At 34.5% G+C, this 27,613-nt stretch overlaps 1 protein-coding gene and 1 long non-coding RNA gene across 2 annotated transcripts in view; one reads left to right on the plus strand and one right to left on the minus strand.

Moving 5' to 3' along the window:
* LOC145724813 (uncharacterized) overlaps positions 1 to 27,613 on the minus strand; it is a 118,668-nt gene that overhangs the window by 46,446 nt on the left and 44,609 nt on the right. The window lies entirely within an intron of this gene.
* On the plus strand, positions 19,235 to 19,784 carry LOC145725016 (uncharacterized). Its single transcript, XM_081973532.1, has 2 exons — positions 19,235 to 19,555; positions 19,618 to 19,784. The coding sequence occupies exons 1-2, from the start codon at positions 19,295 to 19,297 to the stop codon at positions 19,663 to 19,665; spliced, it is 309 nt and encodes a 102-aa protein (XP_081829658.1). The 5' UTR covers positions 19,235 to 19,294; the 3' UTR covers positions 19,666 to 19,784.

Raw genomic sequence — 27,613 nt, forward strand, 5'->3', positions numbered from 1 at the left:
GGCGGGATGAGTCTGTCTGACTGAGGGATTGGGGCAAACACCAATGGTCCATCGAGATCTCCTCTAGGGAGATGATGAATAAAAACCCCCCTAGGCGAAAATCGATAAAAATCTTCACAGACAGTGAGGCCGCTGTTCGTGCCCTCTCCTTAGGTAGCTTTGTGTCAAAGGCGGTCCTGGGATGTGATGAAGTCCTTAACACTCTTGGAAAATCCAACAGCGTTACCCTGATGTCGATTCCGGGTCACTCCGACTTCACAGGAAATGTCAAAGCAGACGAACTGGCTAAGCTGGGTTCGGAGGCGGCCTACATTGGCCCAGAAGCGACACTCGGTATGGCGCACGGTGAAGCAAAGAAAATCATCACGACTCCGTGTTATTAGGAACAACTCACATGCACCGGATAGGCCTGGTGGAAGACGCCTAGTGTGCTGCTGTCCGGCTCTGGCCAACTACAGGTCTTCCATATTTGTACAATCAACTCAAGGAGGTGTGCAAAAAACATTGTGGACAAAGTTCTAAAGTGCAATGTTGGTACTTTAGAAGCGATTTTTACAGAGACTTGGGTGTGGACACGAGACTACTAATAAACTTGCGAGAAGACAACTTCTGCAACACGTCGAAGTAGAAGCTACCCAACTCCTGGATAACACTAACCTGACCAGACGACTCAAATGGATCATATATCAAGTATCATATATCATGTATCATATATCATATATCAATCATTGATCATATATCAAGTGCTCCGCCATATTGAAATTTACGCACGTCGTTTATTACAAGCTAGGCTATCCATCTTTTTAATCAAAAACACCAATAACTACAAACAGAAGAAATAAAAACTTAATTTAGGGTTGTTTAAGTTTATTAATTAGTGTTGTTATTGCGAGACCTTCGTAGAATTTAAGATTTTTCTTCACCAAACTGGAAAACTTGCAACATTTGGTGGTAAACAAAGGCGAAAAGTTCCAATCAAACTTTGGCTTGGGAACAACAACCACATTCAATTTAAATTATCTGGAAAGAACATCACAGATAGGTGCATTCAAACGAATCATTAACCGCCCAATACCAACGTTTCAAGAATTATTCCATAAATATTGCAAGAAAGGAAAGGCATTGTGTGTATCCTGGGGGCTATTAAATCCTAAAGCAGTGTTTTAACTTATAACAGAATTGTTGGCGTTTTAAGAACTTGCTTCTTGGTTTTGTGATATAGATTGCTTATTTATTTCCTTTTTTAAATTTACCCAGAATTAAATACATATCAATTTGGTTTTGTTGTGTGATTTATTTAACATGTTTTTTCAATTTATTGTAAGAGCAGGTAGGTACCTCAGTTAAAGAAATTATCTCATTTTATGACTGTTTATGAAGAAAACTAGACTTCTTAGATAAAAAAGAAACTTGAGTGTACTTTACTATTTTAAAGATTTTATTTGTATATTTCATAATGTGTAAATAATACAATTAAAATAGTAATTTAACCTACTATCTGATGTAAAAGTATTTAACAGTAGCACCATCTGTTTCTAGCCTTATAGTCAGAGAAGATACGGCAAAATTTATAAGGGCTAATTCTGCAAAATAATGGCATTTGATCAAATTTATGTATTAAGTAACTTGTATCTTTCTAATATTACCTGAAACTTATTAGAAATTTGTTTTTTCAACACTCTGCATATGGATTTTGACAACACCATTATAACCATTGCTTCAAACACCTTTTGTTTAGAGTCTTTTAGAGCAATTGATAATGGGACTTTTTAAATTTGGAGCCATTCAAAGCATGATAAGCAAACTCCAAATTAGGCAAATAAAGGTACCTGGAACATAAGCTATTTAGTATTAGCAGCTCATTAATACCTCTACCAGAGTCCTTTTTATAGTATTAGGTAAATCACCTTGTCAGCTTCTGCTAAATACACCTTTACTCTATATCCATGTTTCTTCGAGAACCACTGGCTTGAATAAACTTGGTGTTGTAGTGTTCTTGTAAAAACTCTTCTTGGGAGTAAGTAAATATATGGGCTGTTTCATTGTAACAGTGTTTTCTATTAGAAAAGGCATCTTTTTCTGTTCTACAAACTCTAGTTCCTTCAGAATGTTTCACTGGGCCCCTTGATAGTTGTAAAGTGTATTTATTGCAAGAACAACATTACTAATTACAAGCATTTTAGTATTAAAAAAAAATTCTGTTAAGCAAAACCACCAAAAAACAAAAAATCAAACAAACATGGACAGTATCTAAGTACATTAATTATAAATTGTATAGTGAAAACTGCCTTCAACAAATACATCTGTCGTCTTTTAACTAATAAAATTAACAGAGCCACTTACTAAACAGTATCAGTTTCCGTGCGGCGGCTCCGATCTCAGCAAACCAAACAAATCAAGTGTTCAAACATTGACTGCTGGTTGTGATTTCAGCCATTCAGTTTCTCCTATGAATCATAAGCCGAGGCTGTCCCATTCTCATGCATTATTAAATTGTCGTTTCATGATATGTTTAACTGTGAAACTCTATTTGCCCCGGGGTTTAAAATCAATATTGTGCCGACTAGTTTCAGTTGAGAATATATTTTCAATTCGCTGTTTCTATTAGACGTTTCAATTTAGCACTGAGTAAGGAAGGAGTTGAAGTTTTGAACTGCCGATGCCTACTGATTGCTGGACAAGTTTGTTAGCCTTTCAGAAAAATTAATTAATAATCACGGTCGCGTCTTTTCTAATTAGAAACCCTTATTTGTTTTGGCCTCTTCCCTGTGTAATGCAAATCTTAATCCGGCGCAAAAGACATGAATTAGGCATTATATCAATTTTGCGCGTGACAGGCCAGCTAAAGTGACAGAAGGTCAAATGACGGTGCTGGGATGAGGGAACTCACCCCTGATATCCGCTATTATGAAGGGGGATGATAATAGTTCCGGGCATTCCAATTAAAATAAGTTACCGTTAACAATGATTGAAGAAAAATGTAGATAAATGTTGCATTTTCCATCTAGTTACACTGACAGAAGAAATAAAGAAAACTTTTGATTATTTAACATTTTTCACTTGATTTTAGAAATATCACTTGTATTTCAGAAACGGTAATTTCAATTTTACAATAATAACTTTGATTTCAGAAATTGCAAATTGTATTTTAGAATAGTTTCTTGACATGGTTATTTGTAATTTGGAAAATTGTATATCAGAAATCTTCGTACTCACATTTGTAGTGAAAGATAATTGTCCTCTCTTTGTTACAAAGTTATTATATGCCAAGATGCCATGATATGCCAGTTTGGATGTAAATGTTTGATTCATTGATTACTTACTCAAAAAGTTATACTTGTTGACGCTTCTTAACTCGTAAATGTTACTATAGAATCATTAATACTTATTATTAAAAAGGGGTTTATTTTTTGTAAGTGATATTAAATAAAAAAATGGACTATAATAACCACACAGAAACATAATAAAATTCTGAGATTTATGATACTGAAATACAAGTTTTAAGTTCTCAGATCCAACTTATATTTTCTAAAATCCAAGTATTATTTTCTAAACTGCATGTGTAAATGGTGTAGTAAGAAATAAACCTGATGATCAAATAAAAGTTTTCTTTACTTTTTTTAGTCAAATAGGTATCAGCATTTTGGTGTTGTTTTAAAACTAATTTATAATTTTATGCCTTTACATAACAAACATAATTGTCCTGAGTTAATTTAAATCTGATTTTTTTGTCTGTCAGAATGATGATTTCGTCAACTAGAATACTGATTACTTGGTCAAACAGATCGTTTCCACCCTGTTTATAGATAGGTCAGGTTTTCAAAACCGTTTTGACATTTGATTAATTTTAACATATTTATCATACTATTTATGTAACCAGCATTGCAGAGTTTTGGATATTTGAAGAAATACAATGAAATACAAAAAAAAACAATGCAATTTTGTAGCATTTCCAAAAGTATATCGATGACCGAATGCTTACAACCAGTGTTGCCAAGTCAAAATATTTTATGGCGGTAGAATAATTAGTCAAAAAACGGTAGATAATGGCAGATCAAAACAAATTCATTCAATTTACATTATTATGCAGGGTGTCTTTTAACAGTTGTCAAAAATTTTAATCATTTCAAATATACAGATTTTTAATTGTTTTATTAATAATAGTTTTTTAAATTTTGACATTAGTGACATATATCACGTAGTTTCAAAGGATAAATTAGCTAGGCAGTCATGGGACCATTGTCAAAAATCATAAATCTCAAAAACACTCTTTATATCGAATACTGCAAGAAAACGTTTCTAAAACGTGATTTTTGCAACTTTAGAGCATGGTTTGACAGTTAGTGACAGTTGTCACGTGATTGGAGAACACTATTTAGCTAGACGGTCACGTGATAATTGTCAAAATAACTGTCATAATTCTGAAAAACACGTTTTATATCAAATACTGCAGGAAAACGTTTTTAAATCCCGATTTTTGCAACTTTTGAGCATGATTTGACAGTTTTGACGTTAGTGACAGTTGTCACGTGATTGTAGAACACTATTTAGCTAGACGGTCACGTGATAATTGCCAAAATAAATGTCTTAGTTCTCAGAAACACGTTTTATATAAAATACTGCAAGAAAACGTTTCTAAACCCTGATTTTTGCAACTTTTGATTACAGTCGGACAGTTGTGACGTTAGTGACAGTTGTCACGTGATTTTAGAACGCTATTTAGCTAGACGGTCACGTGACAATTGTCAACATAACTGTCGTAAATCTTAAAAATACGTTTTATATCAAATACTGCAAGAAAACGTTTCTAAAACGTGATTTTTGCAACTTTAGAGCATGGTTTCACAGTTTTGACGTTAGTGACAGTTGTTACGTGATTGTAGAACACCATTTAGCTAGACGGTCACGTGATAATTGTCAAAATAACTGTCATAATTCTCAAAAACACGTTTTATATAAAATACTGCAAGAAAACGTTTTTGAATCCTGATTTTTGCAACTTTTGAGCATGGTTTGACAGTTTTGACGTTAGTGACAGTTGTTACGTGATTGTAGAACACCATTTAGCTAGACGGTCACGTGATAATTGTCAAAATAACTGTCATAATTCTGAAAAACACGTTTTATATAAAATACTGCAAGAAAACGTTTTTAAATCCTAATTTTTGCAATTTTTGCGCATGGTTTGACAGTTTTGACGTTAGTGACAGTTGTCACGTGATTGTAGAACACTATTTAGCTGGACGGTCACGTGATAATTGTCAAAATAACTGTCATAATTCTCAAAAACACGTTTTATATAAAATACTGCAAGAAAACGTTTCTAAACCCTGATTTTTGCAACTTTAGAGCATCGTTTGACAGTTTTGACGTTAGTGACAATTGTCACGTGATTGTAGAACACTATTTAGCTGGACGGTCACGTGATAATTGTCAAAATAACTGTCATAATTCTCAAAAAAACGTTTTTTATAAAATACTGCAAGAAAACGTTTTTGAATCCTGATTTTTGCAACTTTAGAGCATCGTTTGACAGTTTTGACGTTAGTGACAGTTGTCACGTGATTGTAGAACACTATTTAGCTGGACGGTCACGTGATAATTGTCAAAATAACTGTCATAATTCTCAAAAAAACGTTTTATATAAAATACTGCAAGAAAACGTTTTTAAACCCTGATTTTTGCAACTTTTGCGCATGGTTTGACAGTTTTGACGTTCGTGACAGTTGTCACGTGTTTTCAGAAGACTATTTAGCTAGACTATGAAGTGACAATTGTTAAAATAACTGTTAAATCTCAGAAAAACGTCTTGTTTCGAAAAAAAAAAAAATTATTGCTGTGATGTTATTTTCAAGACGCTCTTTGTAAAGACATATTTTTTGTTATTTCCGCGAAAATGCGAGACTGATTTCTAAAATATGATACATCATCGTATTAATAAAAAACAGCCCAATTTAAAAAGGTAAAAATTCCAATTTGTCTTTATAAAAGAAATCAAAGTGTTGTGGTTGAAAAATCAAAATCTCATTGGTGGAGAAATCAAAATGGTTCAGTTATATCATCAAAAAAAAATTGCAAAAAAATAAGAATTTTCAAAGTTTAGTTTTTTTCGGATATCTTCGGAATAAATACAAGGAATGTTTAAATTTTTAGAGGCGTTATTAAGCTGAAAATTGCGAAACTGTGTTCCATTTTAACTTCCTTGTATCTCTTCAAATACAGGTATTACAATTTTAAAGCTATTCAAAATCAACCGTCAGAAGAAAGAGGTTTTTACAAATCAATAACCCTGACAACATGGAAATAGGCTTTTATTGATGACATGTCCCAGTCTGTTAATATTGTGTTTGTTAATGTTGTGTTTCATAAAGAAGCGGTCATATGGGATAAACAAAGTATTATACATTTTTTTCATCTATGCCAGTAGTGATTTGTAATGATTTTGTTAGCATTAACAACTAACCAGCCCAGCCACTCCAGTTTGCAGAAAAACATTTCTTTTTTATTTTAGTGGAAAATAGTGTAAAGTTTCTAGTCCTAGCAATTGTCTTACATTATCGTTAAGCACGTTTGTATTCTCTATTTCTTTGAAGACATTTTTAAGATCATAATGATTAATTAGGATTCTTTAACCAGTAGAACACCATAAAAAAACATCTTGTTCAATAGTCTATTTTAGAACTAGGAGGAGTGAATGTGAATTAGGTTGGCAATAGTGATCGAATGTGATTGGCGATATGATTTACACAGCAGAAATCATAACCGTTTTCTAAGTTTTCTTTTGGTTTGTGATTTCGGTCCAAACGCGTTATGATTCAAAAGTAACGTGACCATGTGATTTTAAAATTATGGTATTATGTGATTTTTTCGGATCATAACGCGTTTGGATCCGAAACTTATGCCAATGCCACTCAAACTCATAAATCAAATCTAGGGATTTTGTTTGGTAACTTTTGTTTAATTCTCTTTCTAGTTTTTAAATAGACTAGAGTTAAATATAATTCACAAATAAGTAGAAATAAGCAAAATTTTTAAAAATCATAGTTCTAATCTAATCTAACATTTTAGGAGAATTATAATATCGATCGTTACCTAATTCATAATTGAAATGCGATAGGGTTAAAAAGCCAAAAAACTAAGTTACTGCTATGTTTACAGAATCCATTAACTGCGGCTCATAAAATATTTGCGATTCGTGACTATTATCCTGGCATTTTAATTTTTGAATAACAGAATTACGAATGAATTGATAAAATCACATTTTCATGGAGGCGAAATTAAATTGGAAAACTTTAGCGAGCTCGCTTATAGAGGAGGAGCGGTTTAAATAAAAGGGGGCTTAGCCAATTCATGCACATTATACAGGTGCAGTTACGCTATGAAGTACTGGTTTATGTTTTTGTTTTTGATCGTTCAGGCTTTTATAGTTTTAAACAGATTTCGCTTGCTTCGGGCGTTTAATTGAATAAGTTAGCGACTATCTGAAAAATGTTCGTGAATTTGAAATCCGATTAACGGCTTGTAAACATGCATTTACCAACATACTGTAGTATGACTTTAATCGACCAATAAATGCATTTTCCGGATCGAACTAAATAAATCTATCTGGAAGAGCTCTATTTTCTATATCCTGCAAGTCTGTCGTTCGCATGATTTGTGTCCCTCTCTCTGACAACGCCGGTCAGAGGGCGGGTCCGACGTTCGCTTTACAGAAATGGACTGTCCACTTTGTTGCTCCCCTGCCGCTTTTCCCCCCCATAATCTAGAATATTGACGGTTATTCCGCTCTGCCCGGAATTTATATGATGTTCGGTATTGGCGGGTTCGGGATAGGATCCAATAACTCGCTGCGCCTCGGTCAGCGAAAAGAAACCGCATCCCGTATAAAACGTAAAGCCGCAGAATGGAAAATGAATGGTCCGGATCTACGGCCGTCCAGAAAATCGTCTTCAGTAATGTTAGATATAAAGGGTAATTCAAATTCGACCCTCACCGTTGGGAACTCGGAAACTATAAGAGATACGAAAAAGTTTATAAATTAGGACAAACTGTATCAAATGACGTTTTCAAAACTACGATTTTCCAAGTACTTCCGAAGATATCCGAAAAAAACTAAAATTTTGATTTATTTGCAGAGATATCCCAAAACCGAAAAAAACATTTTTATTGACACTTTTTATCCAAAAATGGCCACCTTGACAGATTTAAATCCAACATGGCGGCGGTCAATAAGTATAGCATCTTAGGAAAAACTTTCATTTGTGTTAACATTTTGTGTTTTTTAAAAAACTAAGGCCAATCTAAGTTACACGAAGGTCCGGTTATACAATCACAGTTAAAAGACTAGTTCAGTTGAACTGCGACTGGTACTTAAACTTTTCCATATGAATTGTATTGCTGTCAAAGTGACGTTTCTGACTTGAACCAGGTTCTAAGTTTGAACCACTGTAGTACAACTAAATAAAACTTAAAAAAACTCAAAATGATGACTAGAGTCCAGATTTCTAGGAATTTTACTTTTTGTAAATAATAAAAGCAACCCTTTGACATCTAATGTGAATGATTTAAGCAAAAACAGTCATTTGACAAATTTTTTTTAGCTTTCTTTGCTTCTTTCGTCTTTTTGTGCTTAATTTAGTTTTTTGTGCTTATTTGCTGCTATTTTTTGTATGGTTTTAAGTTGAATAGGCTAATTTACAATTGCAATAGCTATATTGAGATATTGAAGACTTCTGAGAGACAAAAACATACCTACCAATTATCTGTTTCAAAATGGGTGTGTCAATTTACAAATTTAAACTGACCAAATAATTTCCAAATGCTCCGAAGTAGTCTAAAAAGCATAAAAACATTCCAAAACACTATAGAAGCTTCAAAATTCCTTGCAAAAGCTTACAAAATAGTCTAGAAGCTTCCAAAAGCTATTAGAACAGTCGAAAAGCTTCCAAATCTTTTCTATAGAAGCTCTCAAAAGATTTCTAATACAATCTAAAAGCTTTTGTATGCTTCTAGAGCAGTTAAACAGCTTCCTAATGTTTCTAGACTCGTCTACAAGGTTTTAAATGCCTTAAGAACAGTCTAGAACTTTCAGTGCTCTTTAAACTGTAAACACTTTCTAAATGCTCCTAAAGTAGTCTTAAAGTGCCCGTTTTGCTGTAATTGCCGTCATTTAGTCACTGACTTTAAAATTAGGACATTTTTAACAGTTTTCAAGACCCTTACAAATAATATTTTCACAAATGACACTTTACGTCACATTTCTACCACAAATCTAAACTAACTAAGGCAGTTAAAGACAATTTTCAAAATTCAAAAATTTTCCGAAAAATTTATAGGGTAACCCCCTTTAAAAATGTCAAAAATCTAGTTAAAGGTCGACCGGTGCGTTGTATGATAAAATGTTATATTTAATGAAAGATATTGTTATATAGGGGGCTTTGAGGAGCATACCTGGTAAAAATTTCACACTTCTAACTCAAACCGTTTTCGAGATATTTAGAAAAATGTCCGAATAAAAGTAATCAAGTCTGACGCCCTCTAGCGGCCAAACGGGGCAAGTTAGCGGTGCCCGCTCAACGTCACGTGATAGCTCTAATCATTAGCCACTTACGATCATTTAATGTGTCTATACGGTACGTTTCAAATAATCAAGTTATTCGCGATTTTTTCGAAAAATGCACCCAAATTTTGTCAAAATGAAAGTTTTTCCTGGCCTACTATACTGACCGCCACCTGAATTAAAGTGGTTTTTAGTAAATATTTCGAAAACGGTTAGATTTACATAAAAACTACAAGAGTGCAAAATTGTTCCTATGGTCCACTAAACCAAACTAACGTAACGTTTGAACTTCAATACAGTTGCCTGTATACAGGGTGTGCACAAAATTGCTAGTGGATCAGTATTTTTGCTCTCCCTGTACACAATTTTTTTAGATACACTTTTTTGCTCTACCCCACTGAACATAGCAGTTCAAGAGTGATTTGTTTGAGTGGTTAAACCACCCTGAACAAAAATAACCAAGCTACAGGGTGTTAAAGTATTGAACTAATTTTCGGTTAAAAGTGCATCAAAGTAGTTTTTGGAAAATATCTCGAAAACGGTTAGAATTACAAAAAAAAATACTACAGAAACTCCAAAATGCTTCTCAGGCAGTCGAAAGTCTTCCAAAACAGTCTAGAAGTTTCCAAAGGCTTTTAGAACGCATTAAAGGCTTTCAAGTGCTTTTAAAAAAAATCAACGCAGTGTAAAAGCTTCCGTATGTTTTTAAAACAGTTTAAAAGCTTCTAAAAGTTTCTAGAACCAAACAAGGTTTCAAATGCCTTAAAAACAGTCCAGAACTTTCAATTTTCCTAAAGTAGTCTAAAAAGATTTCAAAACACTGCAGAAACACCAAAATGCTTCTAAAACAGTAAGGAAGCCTTTCAAAAATATCTAGAAGCTTCCAGAAGCTTTTAGAACAGTCTGAAAGATTCCAAATGCTCTTCAACTAGTCTAGATGCTCCCAAAAGACATCAAAACAAAAAAATTATAGAACCGTCTAAGAATTTCCAAATGCCTCTAAAGCATTCCAGAACCTTCAGAATGCTCTTTAAACTGTCCAAATGTCTCTATGTCAAAAATCTTTCGTATACTTCTAAAGCAGTTTAAAAGCTTTAAAAAATTTCTATAACTCAAAAAAAAGTAAAAATATTTGCATTTTACAGATTTTGATCCTTTTTTGAGGGAAATAATTTTTTTAAGCGCTTTTTTTCACGATTTTACTGCTTTTTAATCCGGATTCTAATAATGACCTTTCACTTGGAAACATAAAAGTAAGTACGTTGATTTGCTCTCAAAGTGCTCGTATTAAATTTCTAATAAATCTTAAAATAATAAAAATGTGTAAAAGTTAGTAAGGAAGTTTTTCATTTGAAAAAAAAATTTAATTGAAAGTAGTGCAGTCCTAAATTCAAAGCCAACTTATTGAAGTAAAATTAGTTTTTATTGAATTACTTCGTCATTCATGAAACAAATCATAAGTTGTCATACATCACTGAAATCAGAATTAAACCTACCGACAGAGGAAAAAGTGACAATGAAAGGGTTTCTTCGGTTTTGTCATATCTCTTCAAATAAGGTTAGGAATAAAGAAAAACAAAAAATCAAAATTTCAGTTTTTTCGAATATCTTTGGAAGTATTAGGGAAATTTAAATTTTTAAAACGGTATTTGGTTTAACTTTAATTTGAGCAACTTTGCCCTAATTTAAACTTTCTCCTATCTTATATACTTTTCGAGGTGGTGGTCGAATTTGAATTACCCTGTAGAGCAATCGATTTTTGGCAAAAAATGTTACTCTCTCAGATAGATGTTACTACAAAAAGTTTGCTTTTATTCTTGTCCTCCAATCTGTTTAGATATTTTTAACCCCTCTGTATGATTAATAATAATTGATTGGGTCAGAGTAATAATGGAATACCAGTTTTTGATTGTTGTTAATAACTAACTCAAAATACTCTTCTTGGAGCTTGTAATAAATATAAAATAAAATAATAATTTATGACAGCGTCCTTTTTAAATTGAGTTATTTAATTGAAACCTTTATTAAATGGCTAAAATAATCTTCTAAACCATTAAGTAAATTTCGAATTAAATTACATAATGCGCGAATCAAATAACCCCGACTAGTCGATTAGAGGAACCATTAGGCACGCTTCTGCTTATGCATAACATAAGCGCAACGCTATGCGTTATACACCCAAGGGAGTATAATTTAGGAGGGTCGAGGGCGCGAAGGGCCGATTTGAATATTAGAGAAATTTTACGCCTCAACATACAATAGGATAATGTACAGCCAGTAAACATGCTTATAACGCCTTTAAATCCTTTGATAATATTATAATAAATTTTTCTGACTTGTGTAATAAATCAATTAAAATTGTTATTTATTAGTTATACCTTCGTTGAAAGGTAAAAATATTAATAATCGGATCAAAAAAGGACTTGCAAAGGAAGTTTAGTAGCTGAAGAAAGTTTTCGTTGTCATATCTGTTGAATTCATTATCAAGTTAGTTATCATAATAGATTAGCAAAAATGTTTATTTATCCCTTTGTGAAAATCATTTATGTTTCGAGAGAAAACGAAACTTGAAATAATATTAATTTATTAAGCATCCGGATTACACGGAAGATTACATTTTATAAGCCTGTTCTAAACTATAATGCTAATTTTACTGAACCAAGATCTCTAGCAAATTTAATTCATATATTAACCAAGAGAAAGTTTAAATCAAGACAGTTGTTAGACTATACAGGGTGGTCCAGTTTTAAATGTCAATAATTCACCAATCCATAGCCAATTAAAAAATAAGTTGACATTCATTATGTCATTTTCCTGAAAGGAAAATACAATCCTTTTAATTTATGTTTAAAAAATCGGTTTTTTGTCATAACTGCCAGACCGTTGGAGCAATATTGATCAAATTTGGAACAAGCACTTTATTACACGTTATTACGGTCAAAGACCCAAAAGTAACCTAACCCAACAATTTGTTACTACAAATTCATACATTTAAACCTTAAAAATTGACTTGAACCCCAAAATGTGACTGAACTAATGAAAAGTGACATCAGAAGCTTAAAATTTGCATTTGAAGTAAGTTTTCATAATTTGAAGACAAAATTTCAATATTTTAGTCTTGAAAATAGTCTTAGATGCAGGACATTGACATTAGATTCATGAAAAATTGTCTTGAAAACGAACTTTTCGTGCTTTTTACTTTGCTTTTCATTTTCTTCGACTTCTGGACTATTTTTAGTGCTTCAAAACTGCTTTCAGCTTGGAAATTCGAGTTTCAAGACTATCTTCACCAAGTTATTGACAGAGCAAACTTAAAAAACATTTTTTACATTCTTCATAGACTTAAAATGGCATTCCAAGCTTTGTCACTATTAAATCGACTTCTAGTCACCTCAGTGCTAAAAATTCGGGTATTTCTTAATAAACTAGAATCGTTTTTAGTGTTTTAACGCTGTTTTCAGTGCCTCAAATCGAGTTTCAATACTATCTTTACAAAGTTTTTGACTTATCAGGCCTAAAAGCCAGTGTGTCCACTGACCATAGTCTTGAAAATGTTATTTCAAGCTTCTTCACTATTAAATTGACTTCTACACTCATAGGTTCGTAGCATCTCTAAGAAATTCAGACTGTTTTTAGTGCTTTTTAAGACTGAAAAATCGAGTTTAAGACTATTTCCAAAAGTCAAGTTTCTTCAGTAATAAAAGTAAAAAATGTTGGTACCAAATGCTACAATAATAGTCTTGAGAACTAATTTTTAGAAATGAAATAGTCCGAAAATTTAATTTACTTCTAGACTTGTTGTCCAGTCCAGAAAATTGAGTTGTACAGGGTGCTGCATTTTCGATAGTTTTACGGGGTACAGAGAAAACGGTAATAGATAGAAAAAAAGTAGCATACGTGTTCCGATCTCATTTTCTGAGCTGAGATGACTGGCGAAGAGTGGGCTCCGCAAACTTCTTTTGTTTCAAAGATACGGGGGGTTTTTGAAAATTGGTCATTTTGGAACATCCTCTGTATTTCATTTGCTATTAAAGTTATCAAAAAAGGAAAAACGGTTTCCGGTAGAAGTTTTGACGTAGAATCCAATGGCGTAGTCAGTTTTTTTCTATTACGTTTAGTTTCTGACATATGACACTAAGTTATATTTTTTTAAATGGAACACCCTATATATTTTTAGGTCATTTAATTCTGTTGATTTTTACTATTTCAACGGTGTATTAAAATATATAAGTTTGTAAACGTTAATCTTCGTAATTAGAAAAAAAGCGTTTCCTTAATAAAAAAGTGCTAAATAATATGTATAAAAATACCCACAGTCGAAACCAAATTTGGCTATATTCATATTAACATGTTTCATGTCGTTTATAAACAGTTTTTTTAACTTCTACCTTAAAAATAGAAGAAAATAGAAATGGCCACTTTTCTTATTAAAGTGACGGTAGAACTGTTTGTAACTTAGATTTTTAATAAGATTTATTAAAAATATTTAATTTTCTGATGTGTTAGTTTATATGATTTCCGATTTTGTTTGGTATTTTAGATATTGGCCTTTTTTTTAGCTTAGCAAAGGTCCTTTTTTTAAAATAACAGGATTAACCTCTACAAACTTATATGTTGTAATACACCGTTGAAAAGGGAAAAATAAACAGAATTAAATGAACTAAAAATATATAGGGTGTTCCATTTAAAAAAATATAACTTAGTGTCATATGTCAGAAACTAAACGTAATAGAAAAAAACTGGCTACGCCATTGGATTCTACGTCAAAACTTCTACCGGAAACCGTTTTTCCTTTTTTGATAACTTTAATAGCAAATGAAATACAGAGGATGTTCCAAAATGACCAATTTTCAAAAACCCCCCGTATCTTTGAAACAAAAGAAGTTTGCGCAGCCCACTCTTCGCCAGTCATCTCAGCTCAGAAAATGAGATCGGAACACGTATGCTACTTTTTTTCTATCTATTACCGTTTTCTCTGTACCCCGTAAAACCATCGAAAATGCAGCACCCTGTACACCAATTAAAGTCTTGAAAATATACTTTTGGACTCTCTTTAGTCCTAGTAAAGTCAGTTCTAGTATTAATAGTCAACTTTTATATTATTTTTAGTAGTAAAAAATGAGTTTCATGCACAATACAATCTTTGTCTTGATTTCCGGACTTTTTTAGTTCTTGAATGCCAGTTTCAGACACTCAACCAGGATGGCAGTCTGAGAAAGCGAATCATAAGACTATTCCTAGTAGTAAAAAAGTTTTTAGACTATTCAGTACACATTTGGACTTTCACAAGTCTTGGATGTTCAGTTTTAAAATATACAACGATTTTTTAAATTGAAATTTGGAGGACTGTATCTTCCTTAGGAAACGTTTTTCAGAAAAATGAAATAATGCAAGTTAACTTATTTTTTGATTAGCTATCAAATGGTGAATTATTGACACTTAAAACTGGACCACCCTGTATAACTTAGCATTTTATTAAAATACGATAAAGTTTGCTTATATTTATATTAGGTTTTCTTTACAAAATAGAATTCATTGGTTCCTGGTGTATATCAATGGAAGTTCATCATCTGGCATTCTTTATCATATTCTAACAAACAGGAGTATCACAAAATATCTGAATTCCACAATATTGTTCAAGTGGAAGTGTTTTTTGGAAGGCTATAGCACACTAATGCTTGAAGATAGAGCAAAACGATTTACATGTTCCTATCTTACTTTTTTAAGATTTTTTTAAGATCTAGGTTATGATGGTATTTTCCAAATTTACAAAAAAACAAAAAATAGATACTCAAAATTTGAACATTTTGAACATTTTAAAAATACTTTTAAAAGAAAGATGGGAACATGTAAACCTTCCAATTAGTGAAAATTCCAATGTTTAAAATAGTCAATATCTCGAAAACGACAACATGGAGAGAGAAACTGATAATCAACAAATATCATTAGTTATTAGGGTTGTCCAACAAAAATCCGTTGTTGTCACTGATTTTACGTAGATGCAGCAACGCTGGAAACATGAAAATATTTTAGATGTATTCCTTGTGGCCTCATTACTTAATAAATTTTTTGTTTGAAACATGTTGTCTTATTTGGCCACCCTGTACTGCACTGCATTACCTAGTTAAACAACATATGGTTCTATTAAGCATTCACCGATGGTGGCGTTGTTCATAATTTGATTTTTGCCATTGTCACTGGCACGAAGCGCCACTGCTGATTACATTTTCTGACAAATTGAGCTGCATTTGAGTCCCCCGGTGGATGCCGACACAGCGACAGAGGAAGATGGATGAGGTTAGTTATAAATGTGAAGCTTTTGCTCGATCTGCGAGAGATTCGCCGTTTTCTTTTATACATAAAGTATTTCGAGACACATCCACTAAGGGCTTTTTGCGTCTCCTCTTATCAGAAATGTTGTAGCGGCTTAGTTCCATCATCTTGCTCCGAATTGATGCGGAGTGTGGATCAACTTGATCGATGTATAGTCATCTGGAGGGCCCACCTACCGAGAATACGAAAAATATGATTCGTCGAGCGGGAGCCTTAAGGGAGACAAATCGCACCCTAAGCTTCCCGTACAAAAAACGAAACATTCCCCGTATAAATTGCCGAACATTTGGTTTATCTGCGATTTAACAGTTTTATTATTGCCGTGGCTTTATGCCACTGATAAAACTTCTGCACAACGAAAAGCGAAAAACTTCTTAGACTTTTGTCATTGCTGAAATACATAATATCCGGAGGTTACATGTGTAGTCCTAAAGTTAAAAGTGTTTACAACCTATTTTGTTAAAATATTTTTAAATGTGTTCTCAATTAAAATCATTTACCATTATTACGCATAATATTTGTTACAAAAACATGTAAAACATTATTTTGACAATTCTCATATTTGATGGATTTGTCCTTTGAAGCCTCACCAATAACCACGCAAGATGTCTTTTCGGTTTTGTGCTTTCTTTATCACACTTTTTCTTGGTTAGACTTTCTTCTAAATACCCTTTAGTAACCTTCATCAAGTTCCAATTCAATATATCTTCTTCAGCATTAACAAGAAAATATGCCGAAGATCATTTTCACGGTGTGATCAGTATACATTTGACTAGGATTTTCAAGTGAGAGACACTCAGCTATTTTTTTAGATATTTTACATGACTGATTCTAATATTTCGTACTTTTTAAATAAAAGGTGAAAAGGTAAGGTTCTGCTAAAAATACCCCTAGCAAAGTACAAAGACTGGTATGCTTATGCATAACAGGAGCCATGAGAACATGTTTTACAATGGTAATGGAGGTGTTTGACCTCACAATAAGCGTTTAAACCGCTGAGGCAACTTTGTTTAGAATGTCTAAGATCGGAGTTAAAGGAGGAGATCTTATTGGATATCTCTATCGAAAAGCATTCCACATCTGACCTATCCGAAAGATACTATAAGGAAATATAACTTTGGTAAGCAACCAGAGAGGGTGGACTAATAAACTGGGAACACACACCATTAAATGGTATGTTACGACACCCAAAGGAACCGGATCAGGAGTGTTTCGGCCATGAACCGAATACTCAAAAGTTCCAGTATCTTTCAGGAGGAAATTCATGCAATAGAATAAAGTAGGCAGAAATAATAAAGTCACCTTGCTCTAGGTTACAGGACACAGAGGACTTGAGGAAAATGGGAAGGCCATCATTTTGGATAAAAAAGGAACGGGGACTCCTTTCATCAGCACCCTTCTGTGGTAAATTAGTGCACTCTAAGAAACTTTTAAGAGGTTTCAAAGAGGAAAGGAGTAAAGAATTTGTAAAACTGAGCAAAATAAACCTATGCTCTCACAGAGGTTTCCTCCCAGTAGATAGGCCTAGGAAATACGGAGACTGCAGATTCTGTGGGAATGAAAAAGATAGCACCTACTTTGAGAATGTGGTGCAGTCTCAAACATGAGGACTAACTTGTTTGGTAGCAGCATCATCAATGATGGGGAGATTTCTTCTCTAAAACCGACTCAGCTGCTGGCCTTTTTTTTTTTTTTTTTTTTTCTTTCTCCATGGGTCTGTCGGCTGTCAGCTCCAGATAGCACGTAAGCCTAATGGCTTATTGTACTGTCCCCATGTTTGTGGTACTTTAGTTACACCAGTCCATTATCCCTGTTTCCCGTACGAGGTGAAGAAGGTCCTTGCTTGGTGCTCTTTGTATCTCTTTCAGTACTAACTTAGTTTTCCCGAAGATTGTTTGTCGCCTTTGACCAAGTGCTTCACATTCACATATGATGTGTTCAAACGTTTCGATTTCCTCCCCGCATAGTCTGCAGTCCAGGTTATCATCGAATAGTTTCATGGTGGACAGGTGTTGTCTCACAGGTCCATGCCCTGTGAGAAGCGCTGTTAGGTCTTTCAGTTCTTTCCTGCTGTACTTTAGCAGTTCTTGAGCCTTATTTTTATTTGGTCCTGCAATAGCTTGCTTCCCATGCTTATTTCCTGGGTACGTCTTCCAGCGTTCCAGGTGTTTTGTGTTGATCCATTCTCCAGTGACCCGTCTTGTTGAGCATCTAGGTATGCCTACAGATGGTTCTGGTCCAATCATGTTTGCATTTGAGCCTTGCCTGGCAAGTTCATCTGCTTTTTCATTTCCAGGAATGCCTGAGTGACCTGGTACCCATACAAGTTTTACCCTGTTATGTTCTGCCAGTTCCGTAATTCTCTGTAGACACTCATCTACCAGTCTTGACGATGTTTTGCACGTAAGCAGTGCTTTCAAGGCCTCCTGGCTATCAGTTATTATTAGAATTTGCTTATTTTTGTAAGTCCTTCTAATGTTTTCTTCTATGCACCATAACAGAGCATATATTTCCGTTTGAAAAACTGTGGCGTGTTGTCCTAGTGGTATGCTGATGCTTACCTTAGGTCTCTCGCCATAAACTCCTGCACCACTTCCCCTTTCCTGTCTAGATCCATCTGTGAACCATATTAGACAGTCCTGGGTCAGTTTTTTCGCATTATTTACCCAGAATTTTTGATCCAGTATTACCTCAAATTTCCTCTGAATGTGATATTTAGGACACATGTAATCCGATCTCATTTCAAGAATTGGATCCCTTACTGTGTTCCAAATTGATGTTGTACCTGTCGTTGTTATGTTCCCCGGCAGGTCAATCAAGTCCCGGAGCCTTTGGTAAGCACATCTTGCCTCCCCTAAAATTATTAGGTCCAGTGGAGGCAGGTCTAATATAGCTTCCATGCTCGCAGTAGGAGTGGTTCTTATTGCACCAGTTATGCCTAGACAGGCCATTCGTTGAATCCTCTCTAGTTTGTGTATCGCAGTGGTTTGCATGACTTTTGGCCACCAGCTTACAGCTGCGTAAGTTATTGCTGGTCTGATCACCCTGGTGTACACCCAGTGCACCATACCAGGTCTGAGACCCCATGTTTTTCCATACATTCGTCTAACCATTGCAAATGTGGTTACCGATTTGTTTATGACCTTTTCCAGATGCTGGTTCCAGGTTTTTAGTTTTGAGTCTAGGATGACTCCTAAATACTTAACCTCTCCCTTGAATGTTAACTCTTCACCATGAAGATAAATTGGTCCAATTCCATCCAATTTTTTTCTTCTGGTAAATGAGACGATGGTGGCTTTTGTGGGGCTTATATTCAGCCCTACACTTGCAGTCCATCTTGCTACAGTATTTAGGGCCATCTGCATCCTTTCCCGTACTGTACTTGTGAACTTCCCTTTCACCATGATAACTATGTCGTCGGCATATCCATTAACATGGAAGCCTTCCCTGCTCAGCTTATTGAGCAGTCCGTCAACGACAAGGTTCCATAGGATAGGCGATAGGTTACCACCCTGGGGACATCCTCCAGCTACTTGCACTGAAAGACTTTCACCCATGAGTGAAGAGTGTACCAATCTGTTTTTGAGCATGCCCTTGATCCACCTGCAGCAGGTGTCATCAAGTCCTCTTTCTTTGGCTGCCGTGATGATTGATTTAAAAGAGGTATTATCAAAAGCACCTTCTATATCCAAGAAGGCACCCAATGTTATCTCTTTGTTTTCCAGGCCTTGTTCCAGTCGATGTACAACCTGGAAAAGCGCTGTTTCTGTTGACTTGCCTGTTGTGTACGCATATTGGTCTTGGTGTAGTGGTCTATTTACTAAAACACCATCCCTTATATGTCTGTCCACCAGTTTTTCCAATGTTTTTAAAATAAATGACATGAGACTGATTGGTCTAAATGATTTAGCCAGGTCGGATGGTCTCCCTGCTTTGGGTATGAAAATCGCCCTAACTTGCCTCCAGTTCATTGGAATATGTCCTAGTGCTAAGCTAGCTCTTAGAACATTGGTTAGTTTGCTGGTGAGCAAGTCTGTTCCTTGCTGTAGCATTATGGGTAGTATTCCGTCAGGTCCCGGTGATTTATACGGTTCAAACGAATTTATTGCCCATTTTACTTTGTCATAGGTCACCACTTGTGAGGCTACCTTCCAGTCGCTTCTGGAGGCTTTTTTGCAAGTCTCCAGGCCTTCAGTTACTGAAAGTTCCTCTGTGATTGTTGAGCCAGGAAAGTGTACCCTGAAAAGTTCTTCCAAGGTGTCTTTGCCTGACTTTGTGTATTCTCCACTCGGAGTTTTTATATTGCTTATCACATTTTGGAAGTTCTTAGCTGCTGGCCTTTGTTAAGGTCTTGAAGCTAGAGAAGGAAATGTGATGAGACTAGCCTCAGCCCAGTTTCTAGTAACAGGGGATACAATAGGTGTGTAGGATTTCTTCTCTAAAACCGACTCAGCTGCTGGCCTTTATTAAAGCTTTGAAGATGGAGGCGGAACTGTGATGGGAGTAGCCTCAGCTCAGATCCTAGTAACAGGGGGCATAATAAGCCTCAGTGTGAGCCATAAAGCTAAAGCAGAAAAGAGCTTTTATCTATCTGACTATAATAAATTGCATAATAATGTCGTTATATGATTCCACATCTACATGTTTCTACATGTTCTACATAATTTTTCTATATCTCACCGTTTTCGACCTTCCACCTCACAATCTGTTCGTTACATAAAATCGAGTTTTTACTAACGCGTTACATAAACAGCTATTGTTCATGCAAATTTAGAAAATACAACCGCTTTTCCTATCACAACAATCTAATAAAACTAATTAGCCGACACGCAATATCAATAAAATATGAATAGTACTCATACATGAAAAACCCCGACTCCTTTGACTTATTAATAGCGATCGGCGTAACGAGAATCGCGTGATCGGATACAAGGTCTTGACGTTGGAATATTGACAGTTATCACGCAATTCACCCCTAAAGTGCTTACACAATAAAGCAAAACATATTGTTTTTTCCATTTATCGTGCACGATCAGTTGCGGCACGCGCCGGAAATCATCGAGGTATGAACCAGTTATACATTATTAAATGCATCAGACCAAACCAAGCAAACGTTTTTACAACAAAGATACGTAGTTTACAATAATTGACAAATATCACAAAAAGTGTCTACTTTTATGAAAATCCTATTTTTTAGATTTCCTGCGTGTAGAAATTACATATAAGTGGCGACAGGATACAGAGTTTAGTGTGTTGGTTTATTCTTCCATATAAATTTTAATAAAAGCTGATTGATTCCAGTAAAGGTGTAAAAGATGATTCAAAGATCCTTATCATCCGCACTTCGTATTCATCAAGACGTCTATCATCTTTTAGTGTTTTATTCTATCGAACCTTTTCTGGTAATTTATCCCTACAGCGCTGGAACAATACTTGTATGTGACACTCTTTCCTCGCAGATCCTATAAATTCTTCGACGAATCATTTTGAGGAAGAACTTTAGCATGTTACTCATAAGATTAATTGTTCTGTAGTCATTACACGCTTTGGCTTCCTGTTTCAGAAGTAATCCATTCTTTTGGAATGTTACCAGTATTGCAAAAAAATGCTAGTGGGACAGACTCATCTTCAAGAAGCCTGAGGATTTCCGAAAGGGCTCCAACCGGTTCTGGAGCCCTTCCTTTCCATATCAGGTCTGGTCTCATCCCTCATCAAAAAATAAAAAAAATTAATTGAATGAAATTTTGGAATTAATAGTATATTTCATTACCAGTACAGAAATGAGGATTTTTCCGTGCGCGCGTGACAAATTCTCGTGTGAGGCGCAGCCGAACACGGGAAGTCATGCAAGAACGGAAAATCCATTTCTGGACGAGTAATGAACGATATTTTTTATTATACTTAGGTACCTGAAATCAACATAAACAAAAAATATCGCAAAAAATTATTAAGAAAATCGGGAATATTTATTTTTATTTTTAAAACAGTAAAAATGTAAGTACATACAACTCAAATTAACAAAAAAAATACAAGTAGGTAATTCTAAGAAAATTAATTTTGGACAGAACCGTTATTATTAATAGTAATATTTATTGTACAATTCGTATTATTGTTGAAGCTCAATCCCTTTTGCATTTCTTTTTGTTGAACTAAAGACTCTGCTAAAGATGTTGAAGCGGAGTGTTCGTGTGTGCTTTGGTTCTCTTGATTGATTGTTACAGATGTTGTAGTTTCCAAGTTACAAGGGCTAAACAACTTCCGTGATACTTCAATTTTTCTTTGTATGGACTCTTCTATACAATATCCTTCTGCTACATTGGAAGAAAGCCATCCTCCGTGTCTTTTCAAAGTGAGCAAATCACCGCCGTTTTCCACCAACATGGTTGCCGAAGACCGCCTTAGCCCATGTCCGGTATATTCTTCGGGATTTTTTAGTTTTAGGTATTTTGCAACAAGTTTTGGAATACCACTGATAGTATGGCACCCAACATATTGAGCGTAACATCTTTGGTTTCGGTATGCAACAAATAATCTTCTACTCTCCATATGTTTAGGGCGGAGATCTGCGTATTTACGGTAAATTGTACAGGGATCGAATTTGCAATTTTCATTGGTAATGGTAAAACTTCTTGACCTGTGAGTTTTTCCATCTCGTAAGAACACGACAAGGAAACGCCCATTATCTTCCACATCATCTAAACTCAAACGTATTAAATCATCTCTGCGGCATGCACCGAAGATGCCAAACACTAAAATTACTTTTGCTAGTAGATATTCTCCATCTGAAGCTTCACATAAAAATTTGGTTACTTGTTCTGCTGTAAGAATCTTGGATTTCTTTGGTATATATCCTACAGCTTGTCGTTTCAAAAAAGCAATCGTTTTTGGATATTGATGGTGAGTATTTTCTTTTATTGCCAAACAACTCTTTAACATAGAGAATCGACTCCATAAAGTGGAGGATTTCATAGTGTTGGCTTTTTCAGAAAAATATACTAAAAGAATATCGTCACTCACAATTTTGATTCGTTTCTGAGTCCGCCATTCGGTAAAACTGTTATATTCTTGTTCATATCTCAACCTGGATTTCACTGGTAATAAATCTGCACTCACTTCTGTCGCTCGTTGTAAGATATTTTCGGGAATATCCCGATTTTCTTCACAATCTGAATTCATTTTTGCAAAATGTAATAAATACATAAATACTTAATTTTCACTGACAGAAAATAAAATTTGTCATTAAAAAATAAATCGTTGCTATGGACACATTACTCGTTTCTTTTTTTTCTTCGGGTTGCCATAGGATATCTAGTATCATGGATATCTATGTTTATTATTAAGCGCACGGAAAGAGGAATCGGGAAAAAATTTCCGTGCGCTGTTCCGAAAATGTCATATTTACTGTATTTTATAAACAGTTGAAAATGTAGTATTTTCTGTTAAGTATAATAAAAAAAGATATTTAATGAGTGCTATTTTTTAAACATATTTTCATCTTTCTGTCACTTCTGGTTTAACCGGAAGTTGATGTCAACTTGCTTATTTTAATAGTCATTTCATGATTTTTTTTTTTTTGGAAAAAGTTTAAATTAACACTAAAAATGTAACGTAAAGTGTCATTTCTTAAAATGTCACAAAGGCAGTTACAAAAAAACGGACACCAGATTTGTATTCTCTATGCCAGAATTAGTTAAAATGGCCACCTCGACCCGTCTAAGAAAAACCTTCATTTGGACAAAATTTCGGTGCATTTTTCCAAAAAATCTCGAATAACTGATTATTTGAAACATTCAATATAGACCCATCACATGATCGTAGGTAGTTATAATGAATGCAGCTGGAATTCACAAATTTTCCATAACCTGTGTTATTCTTCACGATGTAATTGTTAATGTTTGTTTATTGCTAACTAGTGGTGATCACGGATTGGTCACGTTTATTCCATTGTACGCTGAACTGACAATTGCTAACTATTCCATCACTGGTGTAACACATTCATTATGGTGAACACTAATCGAATTGTGGTCAAAGTTTGCAATTTTTTAAATTGCTGTCAAAAATTGTCCTTATTACCTTTCAAAGACAAATACGCAGTAAAGGACATTCTGTATGTCAAGATCAGGGTAGTCAAGGGTGTGTTCCATAGTGTACACTGAAGTCATCGAATCTTCTTTGCAAAACTTCTATTTTCTGACATTTCTCATCCAATTCTTTTTGTTTGGTCTCCTCTGTATGTTGAAGAACTGTTCTTTTGTGTTCTTCGTTCTTCCATCAGTAACATAATTTTTTCCATCATCCATGTTTTAAGCTCTTTAACATTAGTTGTTGTATCAACAAGTATCATATGTTCTTCAGTGTTATCAGTCTTCTCCACAATCAGTCTGCATTTGACGTTGATGTTCTTCTTTATTTGGTATCTTACTATGTCGTTTTTCTTAGATTCCTAATATTATATTTTGGTTATTTTGTGGATTGTGGTCCGATTGTCTGTCTGCACTGTTTCTACCTCGTCGAATTATTAAGATATTGTTACGATTTTCCCGTGGGTTTTCACGAAGTCAGTTTAACTCAACAATTAATAAATATATTTACACTTCAAAAACACTCCGTACAATAATTAATTCAGCTACTAAGAACACTACTACAATTCCACAATTATTCCACTTTTTAAACTTTACGCGTTCACAAATTCACTACTACTACTACCGCGGTCGACACCGCTTCTTTTATATTCGCAAACCACGTTCTAGAATGACCGCAAAACGCTTCGCGATTTGCCTCGAATATTAAAGATGCTTCCAGGTGTCGCTTCCTAAGTGTGGCCTACTTTAACACGCGCCCGGCCAGAAATTGCGGCGCTTCGATTCCATCCCGAATCGAGTGCTCGTTCAGAAGTATCGAGCATAGTAGGCCCAAACCGTAACAATATTATCTAAGATAATAAAATGGTGTTCTAAGGTCGTCTCTAGAAAAAGTCCAGGTGTATAGTCGTGTGTCTGGTAACTCATAGAAGGTGTTTGTTATTACCAAGTCAGGTAACAGATGCAAATACACTGAGATTTTCCTTCCTTACTCCAAGTCCGTGAGGCTCAATGTGTTTCCCTTCTCTTCCTTTATATATTTTGGTAATAAAGTCACCCATTAAGATAATAATTTCTTGTTTAGGGAGTTTCTTCATAAGATCCGAGAGTAAAATTCTTCTGCTTCCTCCTCACTGTGATTACCTTCCATTAATTGTTCCAGAAAAATATAAGAATACAAAAAAAGTGAGGTTTTCATTTAAAAAATGGAAGTATATAGTTGAAACTCATTTTCGAAACACACTCTGTATACATGATAATAAACTAAAAAAAACGCACATGTAAAATTAAAAGAGATAGAGACAGATATAAAACTTGAATGAGGTTAGAATTTAAAGTCCACTTAGAGAAGAGATATGAGTAGTGAATCAGGGAGTGAGGGTCTCTCGTATCCGGCAAATTAATAGCTGCAATATAAGTCGTCCGAGCGGGGCTAGTTTAGTGCCGTTAGCCGTTGCAGCTTCGCCGCCATGCCAGAAATTACGTCGAGGTGACCATTGATTAATTTTCTCCAGTTATGCTTCGCAATTTATCTCGACCAGTGCAGCCATATTCCTGCCCTAACCAGGAGATCCCGGACCAAATTAATGGTTTCTATATAAATGTCAGTTTTAGACGTGTATAGGGGTTGAAACAATGGACCGTATACTGTTTTATATTAGAGTGGCCGGTAAAAGATTGCCTTATATGACCGCAGCTATTTTCTACCCTTAATTTAATACTCGACCATATTTTATTTTGGATTAACTGGAATTTATTGTTTCTTCTATAATCGATATTCAAAACACTCAAATTTACACACGAGTACTGTTTAGCTACATTGTTAATATCATCATATTAACATCATATGAATAATATAATACTTAGTCCAAAACATTAAATATTGTCCATTTATGACAATGTATTACCTTATTTTACAACTTGTACCAAAATTTGAAATTATTATGTCGTAACATACACATTTTTCAATAAAAGTGACAGATTTTCAGTTGAAATTTGCAGCTCTGCCAATCCGTACCTTTGCTGAGTGGAATTTAAGAAATGATCTGAATTCCTCTCACAAGTTTCTTCCACTTGCATATGTCAAGAACACATTTTGAGCAACAAAAAAAGTCAATCAAAGTCAGGTATTTTATTGGGGTTTGTAGGCCAATAAGTAGGTTTACCAGTTGATAAACTTTTCTAATTAAGCTGGTTTATAGCATGAAAAAGTTGTTTTCATTTTGTAGTCGTAACTCTAGATCCCCAATTGGTATGTTTAGCATTGAAATCTCCTCCAATGATAAACCTATACCCACTGTTTCCCAGAAATTTAAACACTTTTTTTAAAGCACGTCTAGGTGGACAGTAATTTCATTAACTTTTAAAGAAATAGCTTGAAATTCTTGTATTGTATATTTGTCTTCTTCTTCGTGTTTAATGGGCAAACTTTTTATCGTTGTTGCACTTGCAATGTCAAAAATATTCTAGCTTGACCACCAAAATCATCCATTCCGTTCAAATATGTACAAACCCTCAACTGCTGCTCTGGAAGTGGATTTAAAAACGCTGCTACACCATAACGCGTTGTTTTATTTTTCCCTTAATTATCGTTTGAAAAATCCATCAAACCCCGCGCTATTCCCCGATTTACATATAGAGGGGTTGATAGGAATTTATCTGAGTTTGGGAACGATAAATCCGCGCGACTTTATTAGATATCGACTAATTTATGGCTGCTGCCTCGGCCCGATATACGAAATCGAACATCGCTTATAAAATATCGAGGTGGTAATGCTTCCATGTTTATTGGAAACAATATTACAGTTGCAGAACCAACATGGCTGAATTAATTACGAAAAACCTTAATCAAATCTCTGAGAAATCTCTTCTGGAAACGAATATGGACTTACACAGTGAAACTATCAGTACGGTCACAACAAGACTTTGTATTGATGATGAAATTGAAATTGAATTTTCAAAACTAATCGAGAGACTTTAATACTAAAAATTGACTTGTAGACATAAAAATTACTTTTTCAAGAATTTGTTACAACAAATTCATACATTTAAACCTTAAAAATTGACTTGAACCCCAAAATGTGACTGAACTAATAAAAAGTGCCATCAGAAGCTTAATAAAGTTTGCATTTGAAGTAAGTTTTCATAATTTGAAGACAAATTTCAATATTTTAGTCTTGAAAATCTTTAAGTCTTAGATGCAGGACATTGACATTAGATTCATGAAAATTGTCTTGAGAACGAACTTTTCGTGCTTTTTACTTTGCTTTTCATTTTCTTCGAATTCTGGACTATTTTTAGTGCTTTAAAACTGCTTTCAGCTTGGAAAATCGAGTTTCAAGACTATCTTCACCAAGTTATTGACATAGCAAACTTAAAAAACAATTTTTACATTCTTCATAGACTTAAAATGGCATTCCAAGCTTTGTCACTATTAAATCGACTTCTAGACACCTCAGTGATAAAAATTCGGGTATTTCTTAATAAACTAGACTGTTTTTAGTGTTTTAAGGCTGTTTTCAGTCCCTCAAATCGAGTTTGAAGACTATCTTTACAAAGTTTTTGACTTATCAGGCCTAAAAGCCAGTGTGTCCACTGACCATAGTCTTGAAAATGTTATTTCAAGCGTCTTCACTATTAA

This window comes from Ips typographus, linkage group LG2 (assembly GCF_016097725.1).
Source record: "Ips typographus isolate SLU linkage group LG2, UJ_Ityp_2.0, whole genome shotgun sequence".
Lineage (NCBI taxonomy): Eukaryota > Metazoa > Arthropoda > Insecta > Coleoptera > Curculionidae > Ips > Ips typographus.